This window comes from Gallus gallus, chromosome 24, assembly GCF_016699485.2.
Source record: "Gallus gallus isolate bGalGal1 chromosome 24, bGalGal1.mat.broiler.GRCg7b, whole genome shotgun sequence".
NCBI lineage: Eukaryota > Metazoa > Chordata > Aves > Galliformes > Phasianidae > Gallus > Gallus gallus.
The window spans coordinates 258626-277390 of NC_052555.1; the positions used below are offsets into that span (position 1 = coordinate 258626).

Genomic DNA, 18765 nt, shown 5'->3' on the forward strand with positions numbered 1-18765 from the left:
AGATACACTCCATTTGATATCAAGCACACCCACTTTGATATCAAATACACCTTCTCCTCCATAGGGCGATGCTGCAAAGGGAATCCAAGCCCCCAGTCCTTGCTCAAACCTCCCCGTCCCACATCAGGAAATGGAAACCTCCCTAAAATTAAACCCTTTTGGCAAAAATAGGGACTTTGCGCCACGCGCCCACACCAAGGCTGTGTTTTGTGCACTCGAAGTTGTAAATATGCAATTAGAGCAAACTAATTAGCACTTATTCAAGAGCACACCGAGTTCCTTCTGCGAAGTGGCAGGAGCACTCAGAGCAACTTTACTAAAATATTAAACATTTGGCAGGAGCAGCGACACAGAAAACTTGTAATATTTACATTTTTACATAACTGGCTGCAGGAGACACGAAATTACACCAGGCCTGGTGCTTCACTCTCTGTCGTTTGACCACTCTGCCATAAATAATTCAGTTCTCCTTCCAAGATTGCACTGGGGCTGGTGTTGGATCTCCTGACGCACGCCGTGACGGGACGTGATGGGAGATGCTGGAATCCCCTGAAATATGTATAAGAGAGCAGAGGGGTAAATTATTAAGCAATAGAAGTTAAAACAGTGCAAGGGTGGATGATGAGCCCGTGTGAGGTGTGGTGTTGGGCAGAGGGACACAGCTCAGCCCCAAATGGCCAACCCGAAACCCAACCAGGATGGCTCCAAGGAGCCCAATGGAGCACGCCGAGGACTGCTGGCTGCTCCCGGCCCCCTGCATACCCTACAGCTCTGAGCACAGAGTTGGTGCTGGATATTTGGGATGCTCATTTAGGGCTCACATGCTTTCCCAGCCTTGCCCAAATCCCACTGAGTTTCGAGAGTCATCCATCATTGTCATCCAGTGCAACCTCAGCATCACAGGAAGATGGTCAGAACTGATTATGGCATGAAGCTGAAATGAAGGGATCCTCCAGCTTTTATCTCCTTTTTCAACTGTGCTTCATTCTGTTATTCTGATTTCCCTCCATTTGCAGTACACCACCAGATAACCACTGCTCAGATAACCACTGCTCAGATAACCACTGCTCAGATAACCACTCCCCTCAACCATGTTATCTTTATCCCAGTGCACGACTTTCCTGGGAACAAGAGGAGAGCGAACCCAAAAGGTTCATGGCAGCAAAGCAGCAGCGCTGTCTGCTGCTGGAAAACAAACAGCAAGAAGGTGCAGTGCGTTCTGCACATCCTCATAACAGCCCATATGCCCAACAGCCCCTAACGGATAAGTGCAGGGGGGAAATAACAAGGGTTTTATCAATAATCCATAGGCACGAGGAGAAGGGATAGCATCCATCGGCTGGCCAGGGGTTAATGTCATCTTGCTGAGCTGGGGACGTGTGCTGAGGTCCTTTTGGATAGAAGTGCTGGGTAAATGGCAGGCAAGATGGCTTTTATTAGAAAATCCCCACTGCCAACTTGCTGCTTTTAAATGTTTAATTTCCAGCCATAATAAAGTCTTGCTGCTCCTTCGGGGTCTCCCAGCCGCCGTTCCCATCCACGCTCCGTGCTGCTGCAGCCCGGTGGATTTGGGCTCAAACTGCATTGTTTTGGGTTCGGTCCATGCTGGGGGCTCACCCAACCCACAGGGACACAGGAGATGCAGCTCTGGTCACAACTCCTTAAAGATGCAAATTGAGAATCAGCCATCATAGCAAGAGACGTGTGCTAATTCTCATCTGGGTATGCAGATTTCGGTGCCGATTTTTGCTAGGCTTATTTGTTTTATTTAGCAATAAATTTAATACAGGCTCCCTGAAGCAAAGAGACAGATGGACTATAAACTTTGAATTTTGAGTAGCTTTACATCCCGACGTGTCATTTTTTTGATCTCTCCTGAAATTATACCCATGAAAGTTTGCAAAGATTTGGTTCTGCTTTTTAACAGCCCCCGCTGTGAGCGGGGCTTTGCACTGCAATTACAGGAGGCCATTTGATGAGCCAACTTCTAATTTTCTGCCCAAGTTCCCCAAAAGCATTCCAACTACCACCCAAAGCCCTCACAATATGCCTGCTGGAGTCAGCCCAGAGACTCACAGACGGACCTGGGAAAACCGAAGTGTTTCCTCCAGATCCCAGCCCAAGCCACAGGGCTGACGTAATAGGATGTGCTTGGAGAACACGGGGATACCAACATGGGGCTTTGGAAGGGTTGTGGAGTCCCAGTGTGGCAGAAAGGAGTTGCTTCCCTTCTCTTTCTCATTGTTTTTCTTTTTTTTTTCCCCATCCATCCGTAATAAAAGTCAGGTTGGAGAGGAGCAGAAATGCCCTGGGATGTCCCCAAGAGGTGTGAGCCCATCCTGGGGGGCCAAAGCTGTGCACTGTCAGCTCAGACGTTCCCAGTGTGCTCTGATACAAACCCAAAGGCACTGAAAACCCCACAGTTTAATTTGAGGACCAAGAAGTGCCTGTTGTTGGCTGACAGGGCAGGGGAACGCAAGGTGATGCCATCAAACCCCAGTGACATCGCTCAGCCCTTCCAGTGAGCCAAATTGCACTTGAATGACAATGGATGAACATATTACAGCCACATTAAAATCTAATGAGTGGCCCGTGATTAACGCCATTATGAGGAATACCAAAAGATCTAATGATGATGAGCCACTTAAAGTTAAGTGTTGGGAGTTCCATCGAATGGCTCTGCGGTGTTGCGCTTATGGCTGGAAAAGGTCCTGGAGCAACGATGGAGGCAGTGACCACGTTCCTATTCTTTGTTCAATGGGAAAAGGCAACAACACAGACACCCTGCGACGTGCTTTAGGGCTGTTGGGAATGTCGTGTCTGCAGAAGCCCATCCTGGTCTGGGAGGCTCCCCGAGCCCTTTTCTGGGGTTTGTGCAGCCGCTGCCCAATAGTGGCACTGAAACGCTGCCCCACTCCAGGCTTTCTTTTCTCCCTTTACCTTCAGATGAGGTCTACCTGGAAAAAAAGAAAGCCGTAGGAGTTCAGGCTCAGTCTGTGTGCTGCTGCCCAGGAGCTGTGATCAGAGGGGACATTTCACCCAGCGGTGAGAACCACGTCTGTCCCCCAAACCCAGCACGTTTGGGTGCTTTTAGGCGCATTTTCTCTTGACAAGATCAAGTTTTTTATTTAAAAAGTGACTTCATATCCCATTTTATTATTTCTGAGCGTTGCAGGATTTGTTCTATTTGAAGTCTTACATCCTCATTTCCTGTCACCGCTATTAAAATTGATTTCCGCCATGAGCAGGAGAAAGATAATATGAAATGGGTTCCTGCGAGAGAGAGCCGTATCCCCACCGGGGCCATTATGAACTCTCCTATATTATTTTAACTTTCTTTCATTAGTGATTCTCTTTGGAAAAGGGCAACTCATCCCCTGGCCGATCTGTGCGTGACGTTGGGGAGATGCTGGGGCAGGGATCGAACGGCCCTCACTCACAGCCACGGGTATTTATAGCTGTAAGCAGAGCCCACAGCCCTGCGCCCCACTGCCCCGTGCCTGTCCCAGCTGCACCCTGCCCAGTGCCCGCCTGCAGCCCACCTTCCCCATCTGTGCAATGAGCAGAGCAGCTCCACGTCCATCCCACGTCAACAGCAATGCAATGGAAAAGCTTTTCCGGATGCAGTGAAGAACATGGGATGCTGCCGCTTGCAATGCCCCAAATATCACAAATACACCAAATGCATCCCTAAAACACAAAGAGCATCTTCCCCGCCTTGCTCCCCGCTCCCTCTGTGCTTGCAGCAAGCTTGGCCTCTCCAAAAGCAAAGCCACACCTACGAGACTTTTGCATTTTACAGACACATTTCCCACTGTGTAGGTGAGCCCCAGAAATGCCACCCCAAAACGACGCCCCAAAGGCACCCTGGCACCTGCCCCCATCCAGCAGCATCCCCAAAGGGCTTACACACCCGTACCAGAGAGCAATTTAACGCCATCCCCAGCTTAAGCTCCATATCTACTGGGCGTGAAATTAGTTCCAGCAAGCTGCAAATTTGCTGCTAATAAAAATATTTAGCAATTCAGCCGTCTTTAAATCAGGAGTAGGATAGACCTGCATCAGCGCCTGCTCCTAATGTTTGATAACCCAGCCCACATTCAGCTGTAACACTGCAAGCTTTACGAGGTGCAAGGAGCTCTGAATCAGTTCCTCTGCTCTGCCCGCTCTGCTGTGCTGAGGAACCGCTCGCAGCTCCCTGCTGCTGGGCCTCACCCTGGTGCTGCTGGCTGGGGTTGGGTGGAGGCATCTTCATCTTTGGAGATGGAGAGCCCACCGCACTGTGGACGGAGTGGGATGGGGCATTTCCAGCAGACACCACCATGAAATCCATGTTCTGGGCAGCAAACAGCACCAAGCCATGCTGGTCCAGCTGGAGGGGGCTTTCTTGTTTTCCCTGTTTCAGAGCCGTTCTGTTTTGGGGATGAAATGCCTTGGGTTGGCATCTCCGAGTGCAGCGCAGGGCACAGCATGGCGCTGCCCACCGCAGCTGTGCAGGTATCACCCCGAGAGAGACCCCCTCCACCCGGCCCTGCCCTGGACCTCCAACAATTCATTTCCCAACGAGCTCTGATCCAACCCGTCCTGCCCTGCAGCCCCCGAAGAAAGGCGACCTCCGCGTCCTCCCGGGCCAGCACTTCATCAGCCCCAGTGCAGGGAACTGCTGTCTGCACAGGGCTCCATTCGTCCAGCCCCATCTGCTCTGTGGGATCACCTCAGCACCTCCCCAGAATCCTGTCTGCAAATGAGCTATCCGATTACAAACCCTAACAGTACAAGCATTCACATAACAATTCCACAGCTATTGCTAACAACTCATGACCGGTAACAGCAATCACGCTGCAGATGCGTCTGTTGCCTTTGTCTCCAGGCTTTGTTGGACCCCGAGCGCCCGCCTGGCTGCCGCTGACCCCCCCGACCGCCCCCGGCCGCGGCGCAGGACGGCACCCGCGGCTGCGCTTCGCTGCCATCGATCGCCGCCGCGCCGTCAGCGGCGCCCCGCGCGCCCGGACCCGTCCCTGTGCTGCGACGGCCACCGACGCCAGGTTTCACCCGCGGACATCCTTCATTTTCGCTGCTTCCCCATCTTTTGCAATTCGCAGTTTGCCTTTTCTCCTCTCCAACGATCCTTCGTCCGTTTGCTCTCTATTTTATTTGGTCGTGGGGGCTCAAGGAAGGAGCAGCGGAAACAACGTACGGATCGAGCAGCGTTTGGTGAGGCGCTGCATACAGGCTGCCGCCCTGCTGGCCGCGGGGCTTCTCCCGATGAACTCTCGGGCGCCCGCACGCCGCCTCCCGTGGGTGCAGGCACCGCGGGCTGGGGGCCACGAGCGCTCCGGGGTCCCACGGGCGGCGCTTCGCGGGCGCCAAACCCGAACTCCCACAGCGACGCCGGCAGAGCCGCGGCGCGCGGCCGCCCTCGCGGCCCAGGGAAGGCCTTGAAGCCGCCCCCCTTCCTTCGGCCAATGGGAAGCGCGGAGCGCGAGGCGGGCGGCGCCGATTGGGCGGAAGCGGCGCGGTTGCCAGGCAGAAGACGCGGAGGCATGGCGGGAGCGGCGCTGGGCGCGGGGCCGGGCGCGCTGCTGCTGGCGGGGCTGTGGGCGCTCGCGCTGCTGCTCTGCCTGCTGCTCGCACGCGCCCCCGGGGCCGCGCGGTAAGGGGGGGGTCCCGGGGGTCGCGGCGGGGCTGCCGGGGCGGTCGCGCGGTGCCGCGGGCGCCGCTGAGGCCTCGCGCCGCTCCGCCCGCAGGTTGGCCGCGCTGCCCGTGCCGCTGTGCGCCGCGCTGCTCAGCGCCGCGCTGCTGCTGTACCCGCGGGAGGACGGCAGCGCGGGGCCGCCCGTGGGCCCCCAGGTGAGCTCGGGGCCGCCCCCCCCCCCCCCAACCCCCTCAACCCCCCCCGCCCTTCCGAGCGGTTCTTTCCCGTTTTCCCGTCTCGTTGCTCCCCCTGCGCTCCCTCCGGGCTCCCCCCGCGCTCTGCCTAAAGGCGCGTTTTATCCCGCGTGGCTTTAAATCGGTTACTGATGCTGAGCCGTATCGCAAACCCTCGTGGCCTTTTCTTCTTCCTGCCACACGTGAAGCCCACTGACACGCAGGCGGGGCAGCAGCGATGGTGTCGGCTTGTATTCCCGGTCCCCCAGTCGGGCAGGACTTCCCCTGTCTATACATAATACATGATCTGGGCTCTTTGCAACGAAGCCGTGCTAATTGGCTCATTAAAAAGTGAAACGTGCTGAAGGAGCCACCACAGCGTCTGCAGGAGGCCCTCAGTGCGGCACCTCGGGGCTGTGTGCGCCGATGCCTCCCGCAGCACCGAGAGGCTGATGCTGGAGGCTGCCTCCCTGCAGCTGCCTTCTTCGGATCCCTTTCCACACTGAAGGTTTTGTGACCCAGGATGATGCGTGGAAGCCCAGAAGTTTCCTCCTGGTGTAACATTCTCCCGCAGTCCCTTTTCTCCCCCGGCTGCAGAGGGATGGAGGCTGTAACGGTGCGTTCTGCCCTCAGATCGTGGACACCTTCCTGGTGGGCCGCCTGGTGCTGTTGGCCTTCATGGCTCTGCTGCTGCTGGGCTGCGCGCTGCTGCTGGGGATGCACCTCCTGGAGCCGACTCACGCCAAAGCGCTGCGCTGCTGGAGGTGACGCTGTGCCGTGGGAGCCCCTCCGGAGGGATTTCGGCAGATCTGGGCTGAGGGCGGCTGTGGGACTGAGCGGCCTCATGGATCCGCACTGCCTGTCAGTGGGAACGGGACGCGGGCCGGTTGGTTGGCTCGGTGATCCGAGTGGCCCCTTCCAACCCCAATGACCGTTATCCCTGTGAGCCCACCTGTCCCAGGGTCAGCCTGAGCCCTCGGTTGGTTTGAGTTAACACTTTATCTCCTTTTTTGTCCTTTTATTTTCCAAGGGGACGGAGGGAGGGTGGCTCCACTCTGCTTTATTTCAGCAGGACAGAGGGAAAGTCGTCGAGGAGTGAATCCCGTTTTCATAGCAGTAAACCGGGTGACCACGTTGGGGCGTTGATTTTTACCGAATCCATATTCACAGGTTGTTCCTTGTATTGTTTTCTAACATTAATAAAGCTTTTGGAGGAAGCCTGGCCCAGTCTGTACCTGTTTTCCAGGAATGGGAGCTCTGCAGCATTTTGTGTTACTGAAAGCTGCCCTTCCTGTGCTTTCTGGGAGCTCCCCCCTTGCAGGGGTGGGTGGGCTGGGATGTGCCCTGCGCTCTGCTCCCGGCTGAGCAACACGGATGTTGGCTCTGGGAGGTTCTGAAGTTGAGCCCAAAACAAAATTTGTATTTATCCTCCATCTTAACAACACTGAGAGCAGCAAGCAGTTCCCCAAGCCTCGCTGCTGCCGTCGCGTCCCACAAAGAGGGAAGCTGTGGCAAAGCAGCTGAAGCACCAAGAAAAGCCCTAAAAGCAGAAGTGTGAGGCTTCTCTCTGGAAATAAATGCGGAACGTCTGCTCTCTGCTCCCCTCAGTCACCTGTTTGCGACTAAAATCGGTCATTGGACTCCTCCTGGGGGCGCTCGGGGGGACCAGAAGACAGACCCCATCGGTGTCCTGTGCCCCCTCCGGGGGTGCTCTGATGGCCGCGGGCACTGCGGTGTTATTTGTGCTGGGCGCAGCACTGCAGCTCCGCTCCCCCCCACGGGGATTTCCAGGCAGCTCCTGTTTATTTGTGGGAAGGAAGGAGCACATCAAGGAGCCGCTGTGAGCCGGAGCTGCTTTCCAAGCTTTTGCTGCCGTCCCCCACCCGAACCAAAAACGATCATCTCAGCGGTCTCTTCCATCCCTTACAGTTCTATGATTCTGTGATCCTGCGTTGCTGGCCGGATGCTGGGATTCAGGGAGATGTCATCACCCTTTTCCTGCTGCCAGCTCTCCTGCAGGTGATCCGCGTCCCACCCGGGGGCATCGCGCTAAATGCCAGCAGGAGAACCCCCGCACCGGGACCGCCGGCAGCGGCAGCAGCGGGCTGGGAGCTGCTCAGGGGCTGCGGGGACGGCAGCCCTCCCTGCGCCAACCTCTGCCCGCTCATTAGGAAGGCGCGGGGCTGCTCCGCCGCGGCGCAGGAGAATCTCCTGGTCCTGATTTAAGGTCCGTGAGTGACGGCAATTCCTCACGCCTCGCGCCGCGCTCTGCTGGCGTTTAATTACTCTCGCTGGCACAGAACTGGCCTCTGATTTCCACCTTGACTTTGCTGACTTCAGCTTCCCGCTGTCGAGCCCCGCTTTGCCTTTGGCTGCTAATTAAAAAGCCCTTCAGCGCCCGCCGGCTGCTCCTTGCGCGGGTAATTACGGGCCGTGCCCGAAGCACCCCCTCACCTCCGCAGAGCCGCACGGCGCCGAAGGCGGCGCGGCCGTTCGTGGCACGGCTCGGAGAGCGGCACCGCGGGGTCGCGCACGGAAGGGCACCCAGGGGCGGCTGCTGGAGGGGAACTCGGGGCCGCCCCCCACGCGTGCCCAAAGCACCGCTCGGCGTGCCCTGAAATCCCGGTTTTCCCGAGCAGAGCAGCACGAGCTTCTTTGTGCACGGCAGCTGTGGTGGGGCCCGGGCTGCCGCCCTCCCGCCGCTCTCCGAAATGCCAGCAAGATGCGCGATTCCCCGCGCTGCAGCCCGGGCTGCTCACATTTTCCAAGCGCAGCTGCAGCAGCACGCGGCTTCAGTTCGTGCTGGAAAAACTGCGAGCTGCGGCAAGGAAGGGCAGAAGGTTGGGGAAAAAAAAAAAAAAAAAAAAAAAAAAGAAGAAGAAGAAGAAGAAAGGAAAAAAGCCTTCGGTTCTGCAATAAGCCCGTGTGTGTGTGTGTGTCACATCCGTGGGAGTTCTGCTTTAGACGTGCGTTTCAGCCCCCCCCATCCTCCTCCTGCACTTAGGGCAAGGCTCGGTCTCACATGTACCCACACAGCTGAGCTGGACTCCGATCCTCGCAGGTCCTTTCCAACTCGGGACGTTCTGCCATTCTAACTGTTCTCAGCCCAGCTTCGTGACATTTTGCTGGCAAACGGAACCCGCTGCTCTCCGTGCGCCCCCCCACTTTCCCTCCCTTTCCTCCCCCCTTTGCTGGCTGCGCAGCAGCGGCCGTCGCTCCCCAGACCCGCCCATGGCTGCACCGGGCGCTCTGCACGCCGCCCCGCAGGGCCGTTTGTTTCTTCTTTTCTCCCCTTTTCCTCTCCGGTGATGAGATCAGCACGTAATGAAACACGGGGCCCAGGTGTGCTCGCTTTGGGCCGGGATCCGCGCGCCCCAACCGCCGCCCCTCATACGGCGCCCCCCGCACAGCTGCCCCGCGCTGATGAGGCGGCCCTCCTGCTCCGCTCCTCTAACGAGGAGATGGCTAACGAAGGCCGACGGCCTCCCGCGCTGAAGCGAGGAGAGCGCACCCGCCGGGCGGCCCGTCGGGACGCGTCCGCTGTTCCTGATGTGGGACGGGGGGTAAAGCGCGGTGAACGGAGCGGCGCGGAGCAGCAGCGACTGCGGTGCAGCTCCGGGAGCGGCGCTCACGTGGAGGGGACGGCCCGACGCCGCACGGCACCGCGTGCAGGGCAGGGCAGGGCACGGCGAGCCCGCAGCACCCAGGCAGGCGCGGGCAGCACGGGCTTTGCACCTTTTTATTAATAAAACAGCCGATGGCGCAGAACCGGCCCCAAACTGTCCGCTGGCTCCTGGCCTCCTCCTCCCACCGACACAAGATGGCGGGGCCTGCCCGGCACGGTGTCAGACATGGCGGCACGGCGGCCGCGCCCCTTCACCCTTCGGCAGCGCGGGACGGCTGGCGAGGGCACGTCAGAACCGCTCGAACCTGCGGGGACAGAGCGCGGGCTGAGCTGCGGGAGCGCAGGGACGGAAAAGCGGCTCCCGGGCTCCGGCCGCGGGGAGAGGGAAGCGCGAGGGGGGGATCCGCCACCGCCGCACCGCCAGCAGAGCGGGAACGGCCCCGAAGCCCCGCAGCGTCCCCCGCAGGCGCCGCACGCAGCGCGGTGCCCGCAGCACAAAGCGGCGGAGGGGCCGAGAGGGCGGCCTCCCCCGCACCACCACCGCGGCACCGGGCGGGCCGGGCCGCACTTACCGCCGCGCGGACCGCTGCCGCTCCTCACCTGCGGGCACAAGACGGAGGAGCGCGTGTTGGGCGGCGCACCGCGGGGGTTGCCCGGCGCTGATTTGGAGGCGATTTGGGTGCACCGTGCCCGCAGCAATCAGGCCGTGGGCTGATTAGCAGCTGATGACCCGCGTGATCTGCTCATTAGCGCAGGTGGGCAGCCTCTAAATTTGGCCGTTTGGAATTAATCGGTGCTTTGTGTCCCGAGGCATCGGGGATGGGGATGTGCTGCGTGCCTGCCTGCAGCGCGCCCTGCTCGCTGGGGTAGGATCCTTTGGGTTGGCCGTGGCATTATTGGCAATCATTGAATCACAGAATGGTTTGAGTTGGAAGGGACCCTTAAAGGCCATCAGGTCCAACGCCCTGCAGCGAGCAGGGACACCTCCAGCTGGGGTGTGGCTGCTGGTGACCCCGCCAAGCAGTGGGGCCAATCAGTGTTTGCATTCAGTGCTGGTGCTAAAGCGGGTGCAGCCGGAGGTACTCACACCGAGCTACTTCCCATCCAGCACTGACTCTGTGAGCTGCACACTAGAGCTACAAGACACAAGGATGGTGCTCAGCACCGCCTTGCCTCGGCCGTGCCCCTCTAACACCCCACGCCGCGCTGGACGTACCCTCTCTTCCTCGCCATGCAGCCATACCACGCGCGCACCTCTTTGACCACCACACGAGCAAGGAGCTGCAAGGGGAGAGGTGGGAGTGCTGTTACTGCTGGGAGATGGGTCTGTGGGGCTGAACCGTGGGGCTGTGGAACCTCCACAGAGGGACCTACCAGGCAAGCCAAGACGTCAGCTGCTATCAGCATGTAGAATACGTTATTCCAGCCCGTGGGGGAGATGAGCCCTGCCAGCAGAGGCCCCAGAGCAGCACCTGCAGGGAACACGAGGGGTGTTAGGACATGGGAAAAACCCCACAGCACAGGAGAACACCCAGCACCCCCCGCCACACGGACCTACAGATCCCGTGCCGTCGATGATGGCCGTGACGGTGGACAGGGCTCTCGCGTTTCCTTTGAGGGACTCATGGGTTCCCTGCAGAGAGAGAGGAGGGAGGAGGAAGAATAGCCTCAGCACTGCACGTGCTGGCAGTTTCCATGTGTCAAATGGGAAGAATGAGCATATGCAGGGAGGTGGCATTCTTGTGTGATTCATGAACAAATTTTTCCGCTAGGTATACGCTTAGGGGAGATGCATGGGGACAGCAAGAGGAGTCACACAGCTGAGGAACTGAAGAAGCAATAGGAAGAAAGCACGCTGTGTGACCATCCTGCTTTTCTGGACAGGAGTTGAAACACAGCTAAAAATGCACACAGCCCCATGACTCTCACCAAATCTGCTGACACTGCCGTGGTGATGAGTGCATAGGGGCCGTTCACCAGCGCACCGCAGACGATCAGCATTGCTGCAAGGGAAAAGACAGCCCAGGGTCAGCCCGGAGCTGGGATGTGGCGGAGAGGCTGAAGCTGAATGCTGCCGGGAGCTGCGGACGTGGGAGCATTGTCCCAGCGAGTCCTGCTCTGTGTGCATGGCACTCAGCAGCTCATGTTTTCCCCAGCCAAGCCCACTGGTTTGGTAGTGAACAACCATCCACCGTCTCCTTCCCCAGATCCCAAAATAAAGCCAGGAGGGTGCCCTAAGCCCCAGCTAGAGAGGAGAAATGAATAGGATAGCGAGTGGAACTTCTCCCACTGCCCGTCAGTGATGGAATCACTGCCCCCAGTTGTTCCCTACCTATAGATGTGCCAATGCCATTCTGCCCAACGTGGTTGTACAGGAACAGCTGGAAGTGAAACACAGCACAAACCCATCCTCAGTGTCCCACTTTCCCGAGCAATTTCACAGCATCAGTACCCTGGGTGTGGGATGGGAGCCCCTTGGGGACCCAAATCATAACTGCATTGAGCTTGAAGCCCCTTCCAAGTGGGCTGGGAAGTGGCGAGCATCGGCTGGATGCAGGTGAAGGGACACAGGATTGGCCTTGTGTCCCGACAAACGGAATGCCAGACATACATGTAGCAATTTATGGCCCAGCATTGCTCGCCAGGCATGGATTTGCCCTAGCAGTGCTATCGTGGCCATTGGATGTGGCTATGGTGCATGTTGGCTCAAGAAGGGCTGTGGGAAGGAGAAGGCTCACAGCTTCAAGTCAGCATGGATTGGGTTACAGCTAATGAGCTGCATTTTATGGTGGCAAAGCCAAGTGGGCTGCATGCAGGTGCTTGGGCTCTCAGCTTTCAGGGTGCAAAGCAAAGGGATGAAAGCTGGACTGGCTCAGTGAGACCCCAAGGCTTTGCTACAGTATCGCTCAGGCTTTAAGACAGAGTGGGATGGAGAACAAATACCCCTTTGGGGTCCCTTTTTCTTTACCATGGGAGCGGCCACCACCAGCATCACGCAGCACGTGGTGGCCCGGCCGCCAGTGTAGTCAGAGATGAGGCCGGCAAAGATCCCCCCTGCAATAAAGGAATCACATCAGACCCAAGGGCAAAGCAGTTTCATGCTGGGTTAGCCCAAAATCAAATGGTTCACTGTACTGGGATGCTCTTTTGTCCCATCTTCTGAGCGAGATGCCCCCAAAGTTAAATATCTTAAAGGCTGAACATCCAAGTTCAATATCTTTGCATCAGAGAAGGGCTGTCATTTATCCATGAGCTGTCTGCCTCCCTGTGCATGGTTTCCCTGTACCCACACACAACTCTGCACTCCCAAAGATATTTTCTCTAAGGGAAAGGTGAGCCTGAGTGACAGACCCAGGATTGTACCCAAGGATTGATGCAACCCTGCACCCAGGCGCACCACAAACCTAAAATACCACCAACGTCGAAGAGGGTGGACAGGTCTCCAGCTTCCTTGGCACCAAAATGAGCTGCAGGAAGAGGAGGGGGGTGAGGACCCAAGTGAGGAGGGGGCTGAATCTACCCCACTCTGCTCCGCCATCTCCAAAACCTCACCAACATTCACGATGTAGAGGGGCAGCCAGTAGAGGAAGGTGTAGCTCACCAGCTTGGCAAAGAGTAGGCAGAGGGAGAACTCCACCACACCCTATGAGGAGAGAAGATGGTGTCAGGAGAGCATTTTTCCACTAATTTTATTGCTGGGGATGTGGAGGAAGGGACTCACAGGGATCCGGAGCGCCCCGAGGAAGCTGATGGCTTCGAGCTCCTCAGCCGGCTCTTTGGGGTCAGTGCTGCTGCGGTCCTCAGAGGTCACCCCTTCGGGATCCTTCTCATCTGATGCATCCTGAAAGCAAGCAGATGTGGGGCTGAACCCTAAGGTTTGCTGAAATGATAAAGTTTGCTGCTGGGATGCGATGATTTGGGTTGAGAACTGGCCTATAGGATGCCTGCACCAATGCAGTGAGCATCCCAACAGTCAGGCATCGTTCAGATTTCTGACAGCACTGAGGCATTTACGAGCTAGTTGATCCCTGGCACTGTGTGGCTGTAGGCTCCCCACCCACCCACGCAGGGCACAGCGATGGCACTCACATGTTGCAGGGGTGGGTTGCAGCCGACATCCTCGGGATCTGTGGGAGGAAAAGGCACCCCTGGGAGCACTGCCTTGCAGGTGCCATGTCCCTGGCAGTGAAACAGCTCCACAAAAACCCACAACGCCTCCCAAAATGTTTCTGAGCAAAGCTACTATGAGCCAATGACATCAGGGAGGCCAGGGTGTGATCCCAAAGGATGCTGAGCATCCTCGTGGTGCTTGGTCTGCTCCCAGCACTGAGGACACATCCCTGCTTGCCTCCAATGGGAAATTGCTTTTTGGGGTCACCAAAATCACTTGGAGATGAGCTAAGAAAATATGCTGGGTGTTTGCATCACCACTTACGCTCCACAAGGAAGAAGAAGCAGACAATGCCCACAGCGGCGATGATTATGCCCGGCACAATGAAGGACAAACCCCACTCAGAGGACACCCAGGCGCCCGCAATGAGAGAGCCCAGGATATTGCCCACGGAGGTGTGTGAGTTCCAGATGCCCATGATCAGACCCCTCCTGTGGGGACAGGACGGTGGGGTGAGCATTGGCTGTGAGCAGGAGGAGCGGGGCCGGGGACATGCACTCACTTTCCCTTCCCAAACCAGTTTCCAACACATGCCACGACTGAGGGCCAGCCGGTCGTCTGTGCCAGCCCATTGCACACCTGGCAGGGAGACAGCAAACACCCAAATGTGGGTATTTTTCCCAGCGGGAGGAAGCAGCACAGCAATCCCAGAGGGTGATCTGGGAGTGCCTGCCAAATTGGGCAGGCAGTAATCAGTGCCCACGCTGAGCGGGGAGGAAATACCAAAACTGGGACGAGGTCGGGCCGCACCTGCACAATGATGTAGTACCATAGGACGTGGATATTCAAGAAGTAGCCAAAGCCAAAGAGTGCTGTGAAGATCCCGCTCAGCAGCATGCCCCCTGACAGGTAGTACCGCAGCGGCAGCCGCTCCCCAAAAATGCCACTGTGGAGAGCATGGGAAACAGAGAAGTGGTGCCAAATGGGGGCCATGGGGCTGAGCTGGGGAGCCTGAGCACAGCCCTGTACCTGATGAACATCCCGATGGCGTACGCGACAAGGAAGGCATTGTCCAGAGCGCCGAAAAGCTCCTTGTAGTTGTCCTGATCTGGAAAAGAGAGAGCGTTAGGGCTGCGGCTGCATTCCCATCCCCATCCCCACCCCACAGATCCTACCAGGATCCCAGGCTGTAGGGCTGGGAGCTGGGAACCATCCCACCCTGTCCTGATTTCAACATCCGCTGTCCTTTGGTCTGGGGCACAGGGCACAATCCTGCACCACTTAATCACCTCCAGCCTAATGAGTGCTGGTCCCCTGCCTGCCCGGCTTAACCCATTAATGACTGAAACCGCCTTCAGGGACAGAGCTGAGATTAGGGTGCATTTGAGGTTCTGGGGTACCAGCCTTACCAAAGGGAGCCCAGCTGCACCACGTGGTGCTGTTGGAGTCATTGTGTGGGTTGGTGCCCAGCGCTGAGCAGTTGAGGTGCAGCTGGCTCTGGGAGGGTGCACAGAACAAATGGGATGAGATCAGCCCAGGGAGGTCCTCAGGGATCCTCCCAGGCTGCATATGGGGTGCTGTATTGCTCACCTTGACGATGCTGATGGGTTTTCGGGAGAGGTGGTAGCTGGTGTAGGAGAGGAAGGTCAGCACCAGCGTCAGTCCACGGTAGCTGCAGGAGAGGGGAGTCAGGGGTAGGGGATTGAGCAAAACCCAGTTTCCACCTCAAAAAATTCCATTCTTCACTATGAGATGAGGAGGATGAGAGTCACCAGGATATAGGATGTATCCTTGCAGGGAGTGGTTGCAATATTTGGGTATATGCATGCTACTCTTAGCCTGCAATGGAGAACTGGGCATCTTCCTTTGAAAAGGATGGAAAAGGGGAGAAGTGGGGCCATTTTCTCTCAGTTCTCTGCCAGAATACCCCTGGTTCCTATGAGGATGGTGGGGGACTTCCTACTAGATGAGTCAGCTCCAAGTGGGCATTTCCCCGGGTAGTGCAGTGCCCTGAGGTTGGGATTGTAATTGGGATTAAAGATAAGAGTGGGATTATTGCTAACGGAGTGATTGCCTGGGTTGGAGCTGGTGCTGAGCGTGGCTGAGTCACAGTGCCGCCGGTGCTCAGCAAAACTGAGCTGGGAAATGGAAAGGGAGGGGCTGCACACTTTGCTCCCTCCTGTTTGCTCCAATTAAACGTGGGAAATCAGGAAAAATGGGGAGAGGTGTCTCCAGAGGATGCTGTTCTGAGCAGAGCTGAAGGAGAGCGCCTGGAAGATCCCAACCCAAGGAGTGGGACTCCGCATTCAGTTAAAAAAAAGAGAACCAAACCCAACAAAAACAATAGAAAGCCTTCTATAAAAGCTTAAGTCAGCACAGTTTCACTTCTTCCCACAGCATGGGTAGGTGTCAGAACACCCAGAGGCCCCGCAGGGCCAGGGCACCATTCTGTTTTGGGGGCTGGGGACGGCTGGGGCCCTAACATGGTGTAGAAATCACTGTTTCCCACTCCAAATAAATAATTCTATAATAAAATCACTGCTGAGCACTGCAGGGCATTTTGAGTTAGAAAGGGGAACAGAAAGGTCCCGTGCTTGTCCCGAGCCCGAGGGCTGAACTGGGGGATGGAAAAGATGACAGCAGTGCAGGGTGAGCAGAGGGGAAGCAGGCAGCTGCCATTGTTTGGCAATGGCTGCAGAGGTATCTCTGCTCAATTAACCCAGGGCAGACTCAGCACCTCACCCAGCAGGACAGGACAGACAGGATGCCTGCAGGAATGTCCAACCCAGGGACTGTGTGTCCCGAGAGAGAATCCTGCATCCCTAACTGCTCCCAGGGGCACACTCGGGGTCTCCCCCAGTACCACACATCCTCTGCCTGGGGCAGCCTTGCGAGGCTGAGCCTCCGAGCACCCAGAAGCATTTTTCCCAGTGCCCAAGAACCCCACCGGTCCCTCTGCCCCTCCACTCCCGGGGTTCCCCATTGTCTGAGGGCTGGAGGGGGCACAAAGCCCATATGGTCAACATGGACAGGAGTGGAGCGTGAAGGTGTCAGCTCCATCCTGCCACGTGCCATGAGCAGCACGATGCTCACGGGACACCACGGCCGCGTCCCCATCCCAAAGCATCCCCATTCCAGCGCATCCCCATCCCAAAGCATCCCCATCCCAGCGGAGGGCAGCGCTGCCCACGTCCCCCCGCTGCCCGTCCCACGTCCCCGCTGGGTCCTCCCTCACCGGCTGTCCCGGGGCACGGCGCGCAGCAGGCGGACACCGGGGGCGAGCGCTGCCCTCATGGCGAGCTGCGGGGCCGCGCCCCGGTCCCGATCCCGGCTCTTTACTGCCCCGGGGGCCGCCGCTCCCCGCCCGGCACCGCCCCGGGACCGCCCCCGAGCCCCGCACTGCCCGCCCCGGGACGGGTACAGCCTGCGGGATGGGAGCGGGGGGAAATGGGGAGAAAAAGGGAGAAAAAGGAAGAAAAGAAAGACGGGTAGTAGGAAGAATGGGAAATTAAAAAAGAAAGAGAAGAAAGAAAGGGGGGGAGAAGGAGAAATAAAAGGAAAAAAAAACAAAAAACGGGGAAAAAGGAACGGTAAAGAGAAAGAAAAAAATACACATACACCAAAAAAAAAAAAAAAAAAGGAAATAAGAAAAACGGGAAAGAAAAGAAAATAAATGGAAAACAAAAGAAATAACGAAAAAAAGGAAATAAATAAAACGAACGAAAGATAATTATAGAAGAAGGAAAAAAAACAGGAAATAAAACAAAAAAACAGAAAAATTGAAAAAAAAACGAAAGAGAGAACAGAAAAAAAAAAAAGATGAGAATGCAAAAAAAAGATAAGCAAGTGGAAAGAAAAAGGGAATGGAAAAAAGACAAAAATGACAAAATCAGAAAAAATATAAAAGGGAAAAAAGGTGGGAAGAAAACAAACAAACAAAAAAAAGGAGGATGAAGAGACACTGAGGAGGAACAGATGAGTGGTGCACAGCACGCACCTGCCCAGCAGCTCCTCCTGGAGGAGCCCCTGGAGCTGCTGCAGAGCTGCGCCCTCCCCACGGAGCTGGCATTCGTACGGCTGCAGCTCTCAGGTTCCCCCCCCTCCATCACTCCAGCAGCACACGGGGAAGGGCTGTGGGATTGGGGCTGCCCTGGGCCAACCCCCGCTGCCCAGCCTCGGGCAAAGTGAGTTTGATTCACGTGGATTTTGACACTGCCACTATCAGAGTCCTGCTGTCAATGACGGGTGTGAGCAGGGCTCTCAGCATCAGCCAAGGGACAGATGGTGATGACGGTTTGACTATAGCTCCATTCAACCTATTCAACCTCCATCCCTTTAAGCTCAGATTCGATGTAGCCTACAGCCTATGGATGGAAACTGGGGTCCCTTTGCCTCCCTCAATTCCCAGTGCACAAGCAAGGTGATGCTGACATCCCCAACCCTGATCTCCGTGGGGTGGTTGAGGTGACCGACCTTTGAGGGCTGTCTCCAGCGTCTTCCCATGACGCAAATCCCAGTTAATGAGTAGTGCTGGCACCAACGCGCTGAGCCATCTCCGGCCGTGGTTTGGGGTCAGCGGCAGCAGCAGTGGGGCTGCACGCTTGGGCGCCTGCCCTTCCTGCCTGGGTTAATAGTGGAAAGGAGGCAGGAGGAGGCTTGGCCATGACATCCCATTGGGATGGAGAAAGAAAATGAAGCTTTGATGGGGAGTTGGTTGCATGGGGTTTCAGTTCAGGGACGCTTGGGGCTCCAGCAAAGCAAGAGGAGCAGCCATATGGGTACCACACAGCACCCTATGTGTGCTGCCACTGCTCAGAACAAGTTTGTCCCAGCATCCCACGAGCAGCAGCAGCCAGAGAAAGCACCAACTGTGCCAGGAGATGAAAAAGGCCCTTCCCAGAGCAAACCACTGGCCATAGGAGGATGGCTTGGGTGCTGCCCTGTAATTAAGAGGTGCTCATCTGGAAGAAAGCAGCAAGCAATACACCTTGCTCTGAGAGTCAGGGGCCAGGATGCACGATAGGGAACTGAACAGAAAAGAGAGGGACGGGCTGGGCTCAGGAGGGCTTTTTCATCCAAAGCAGCTGGAGCATGCACCCTGTTCCCAGGCTGGCTGGGTGCCCGGGCTCCCACCTCTATGAAGTGAGCAGGGCAGGCGAAG

At 56.9% G+C, this 18765-nt stretch overlaps 3 protein-coding genes across 9 annotated transcripts; 1 reads left to right on the plus strand and 2 right to left on the minus strand.

The window, feature by feature from the left end:
- Nucleotides 1-346: 346 nt before the first annotated feature.
- LOC112530253 (translation initiation factor IF-2-like) lies at nucleotides 347-5807 on the minus strand. The gene is made up of 2 exons (XM_046903790.1): nucleotides 5198-5807; nucleotides 347-549 (listed from the first exon to the last, which is right to left on the minus strand). The coding sequence occupies exons 1-2, from the start codon at nucleotides 5543-5545 to the stop codon at nucleotides 424-426; spliced, it is 474 nt and encodes a 157-aa protein (XP_046759746.1). The 5' UTR covers nucleotides 5546-5807; the 3' UTR covers nucleotides 347-423.
- On the plus strand, nucleotides 5525-7085 carry TMEM218 (transmembrane protein 218). 2 transcript variants are annotated; one of them, XR_006932082.1, is made up of 4 exons: nucleotides 5525-5653; nucleotides 5748-5850; nucleotides 6502-6847; nucleotides 6941-7085. XR_006932082.1 is itself a non-coding variant. In XM_015298094.4 (3 exons), the coding sequence occupies exons 1-3, from the start codon at nucleotides 5544-5546 to the stop codon at nucleotides 6634-6636; spliced, it is 348 nt and encodes a 115-aa protein (XP_015153580.3). In that variant the 5' UTR covers nucleotides 5525-5543; the 3' UTR covers nucleotides 6637-7085. The 2 variants fall into 2 exon arrangements, 1 of the variants encoding a protein (XP_015153580.3); XM_015298094.4 differs by having other exon boundaries at nucleotides 6502-7085.
- A 2508-nt stretch (nucleotides 7086-9593) lies between these two features.
- On the minus strand, nucleotides 9594-18203 carry SLC37A2 (solute carrier family 37 (glucose-6-phosphate transporter), member 2). Of its 6 annotated transcripts, XM_040652268.2 has the most exons (20): nucleotides 16840-16921; nucleotides 15195-15276; nucleotides 15014-15101; nucleotides 14634-14712; nucleotides 14415-14550; nucleotides 14167-14243; nucleotides 13929-14095; nucleotides 13583-13620; nucleotides 13215-13334; nucleotides 13046-13136; nucleotides 12898-12960; nucleotides 12462-12547; nucleotides 11826-11874; nucleotides 11423-11496; nucleotides 11048-11126; nucleotides 10868-10965; nucleotides 10710-10774; nucleotides 10581-10629; nucleotides 10066-10093; nucleotides 9594-9798 (listed from the first exon to the last, which is right to left on the minus strand). In XM_040652268.2, exons 1-18 carry the CDS (start codon nucleotides 16896-16898, stop codon nucleotides 10587-10589), a joined length of 1494 nt encoding a protein of 497 aa, XP_040508202.1. In that variant the 5' UTR covers nucleotides 16899-16921; the 3' UTR covers nucleotides 9594-9798; nucleotides 10066-10093; nucleotides 10581-10586. The 6 variants fall into 6 exon arrangements, 4 of the variants coding, with proteins under 4 accessions (XP_040508202.1, XP_040508204.1, XP_046759739.1 ...); XM_040652270.2 differs by lacking the exon at nucleotides 10581-10629; XM_046903783.1 differs by lacking the exon at nucleotides 10066-10093.
- Nucleotides 18204-18765: the final 562 nt, after the last annotated feature.

What these genes read in the sequence shown, in the direction of transcription:
- LOC112530253 (XM_046903790.1), bottom strand. Translation starts at nt 5,545, where the DNA reads ATGCCTCCGCGTCTTCTGCCTGGCAACCGCGCCGCTTCCGCCCAATCG. An exon ending in CACCAAACGCTGCTCGATCC is followed by an intron (nt 550 to 5,197) that starts GTACGTTGTTTC and finishes TACATATTTCAG; the next exon opens with GGGATTCCAGCATCTCCCAT.
- SLC37A2 (XM_046903783.1), bottom strand. Translation starts at nt 16,898, where the DNA reads ATGAGGGCAGCGCTCGCCCCCGGTGTCCGCCTGCTGCGCGCCGTGCCC. An exon ending in AACTGGTTTGGGAAGGGAAA is followed by an intron (nt 14,096 to 14,166) that starts GTGAGTGCATGT and finishes CTGTCCCCACAG; the next exon opens with GAGGGGTCTGATCATGGGCA. An exon ending in CGACGGCACGGGATCTGTAG is followed by an intron (nt 10,966 to 11,047) that starts GTCCGTGTGGCG and finishes TGTTCCCTGCAG; the next exon opens with GTGCTGCTCTGGGGCCTCTG.
- TMEM218 (XM_015298094.4), top strand. Translation starts at nt 5,544, where the DNA reads ATGGCGGGAGCGGCGCTGGGCGCGGGGCCGGGCGCGCTGCTGCTGGCG. An exon ending in CGCGCCCCCGGGGCCGCGCG is followed by an intron (nt 5,654 to 5,747) that starts GTAAGGGGGGGG and finishes CTCCGCCCGCAG; the next exon opens with GTTGGCCGCGCTGCCCGTGC. An exon ending in GGCCGCCCGTGGGCCCCCAG is followed by an intron (nt 5,851 to 6,501) that starts GTGAGCTCGGGG and finishes TTCTGCCCTCAG; the next exon opens with ATCGTGGACACCTTCCTGGT.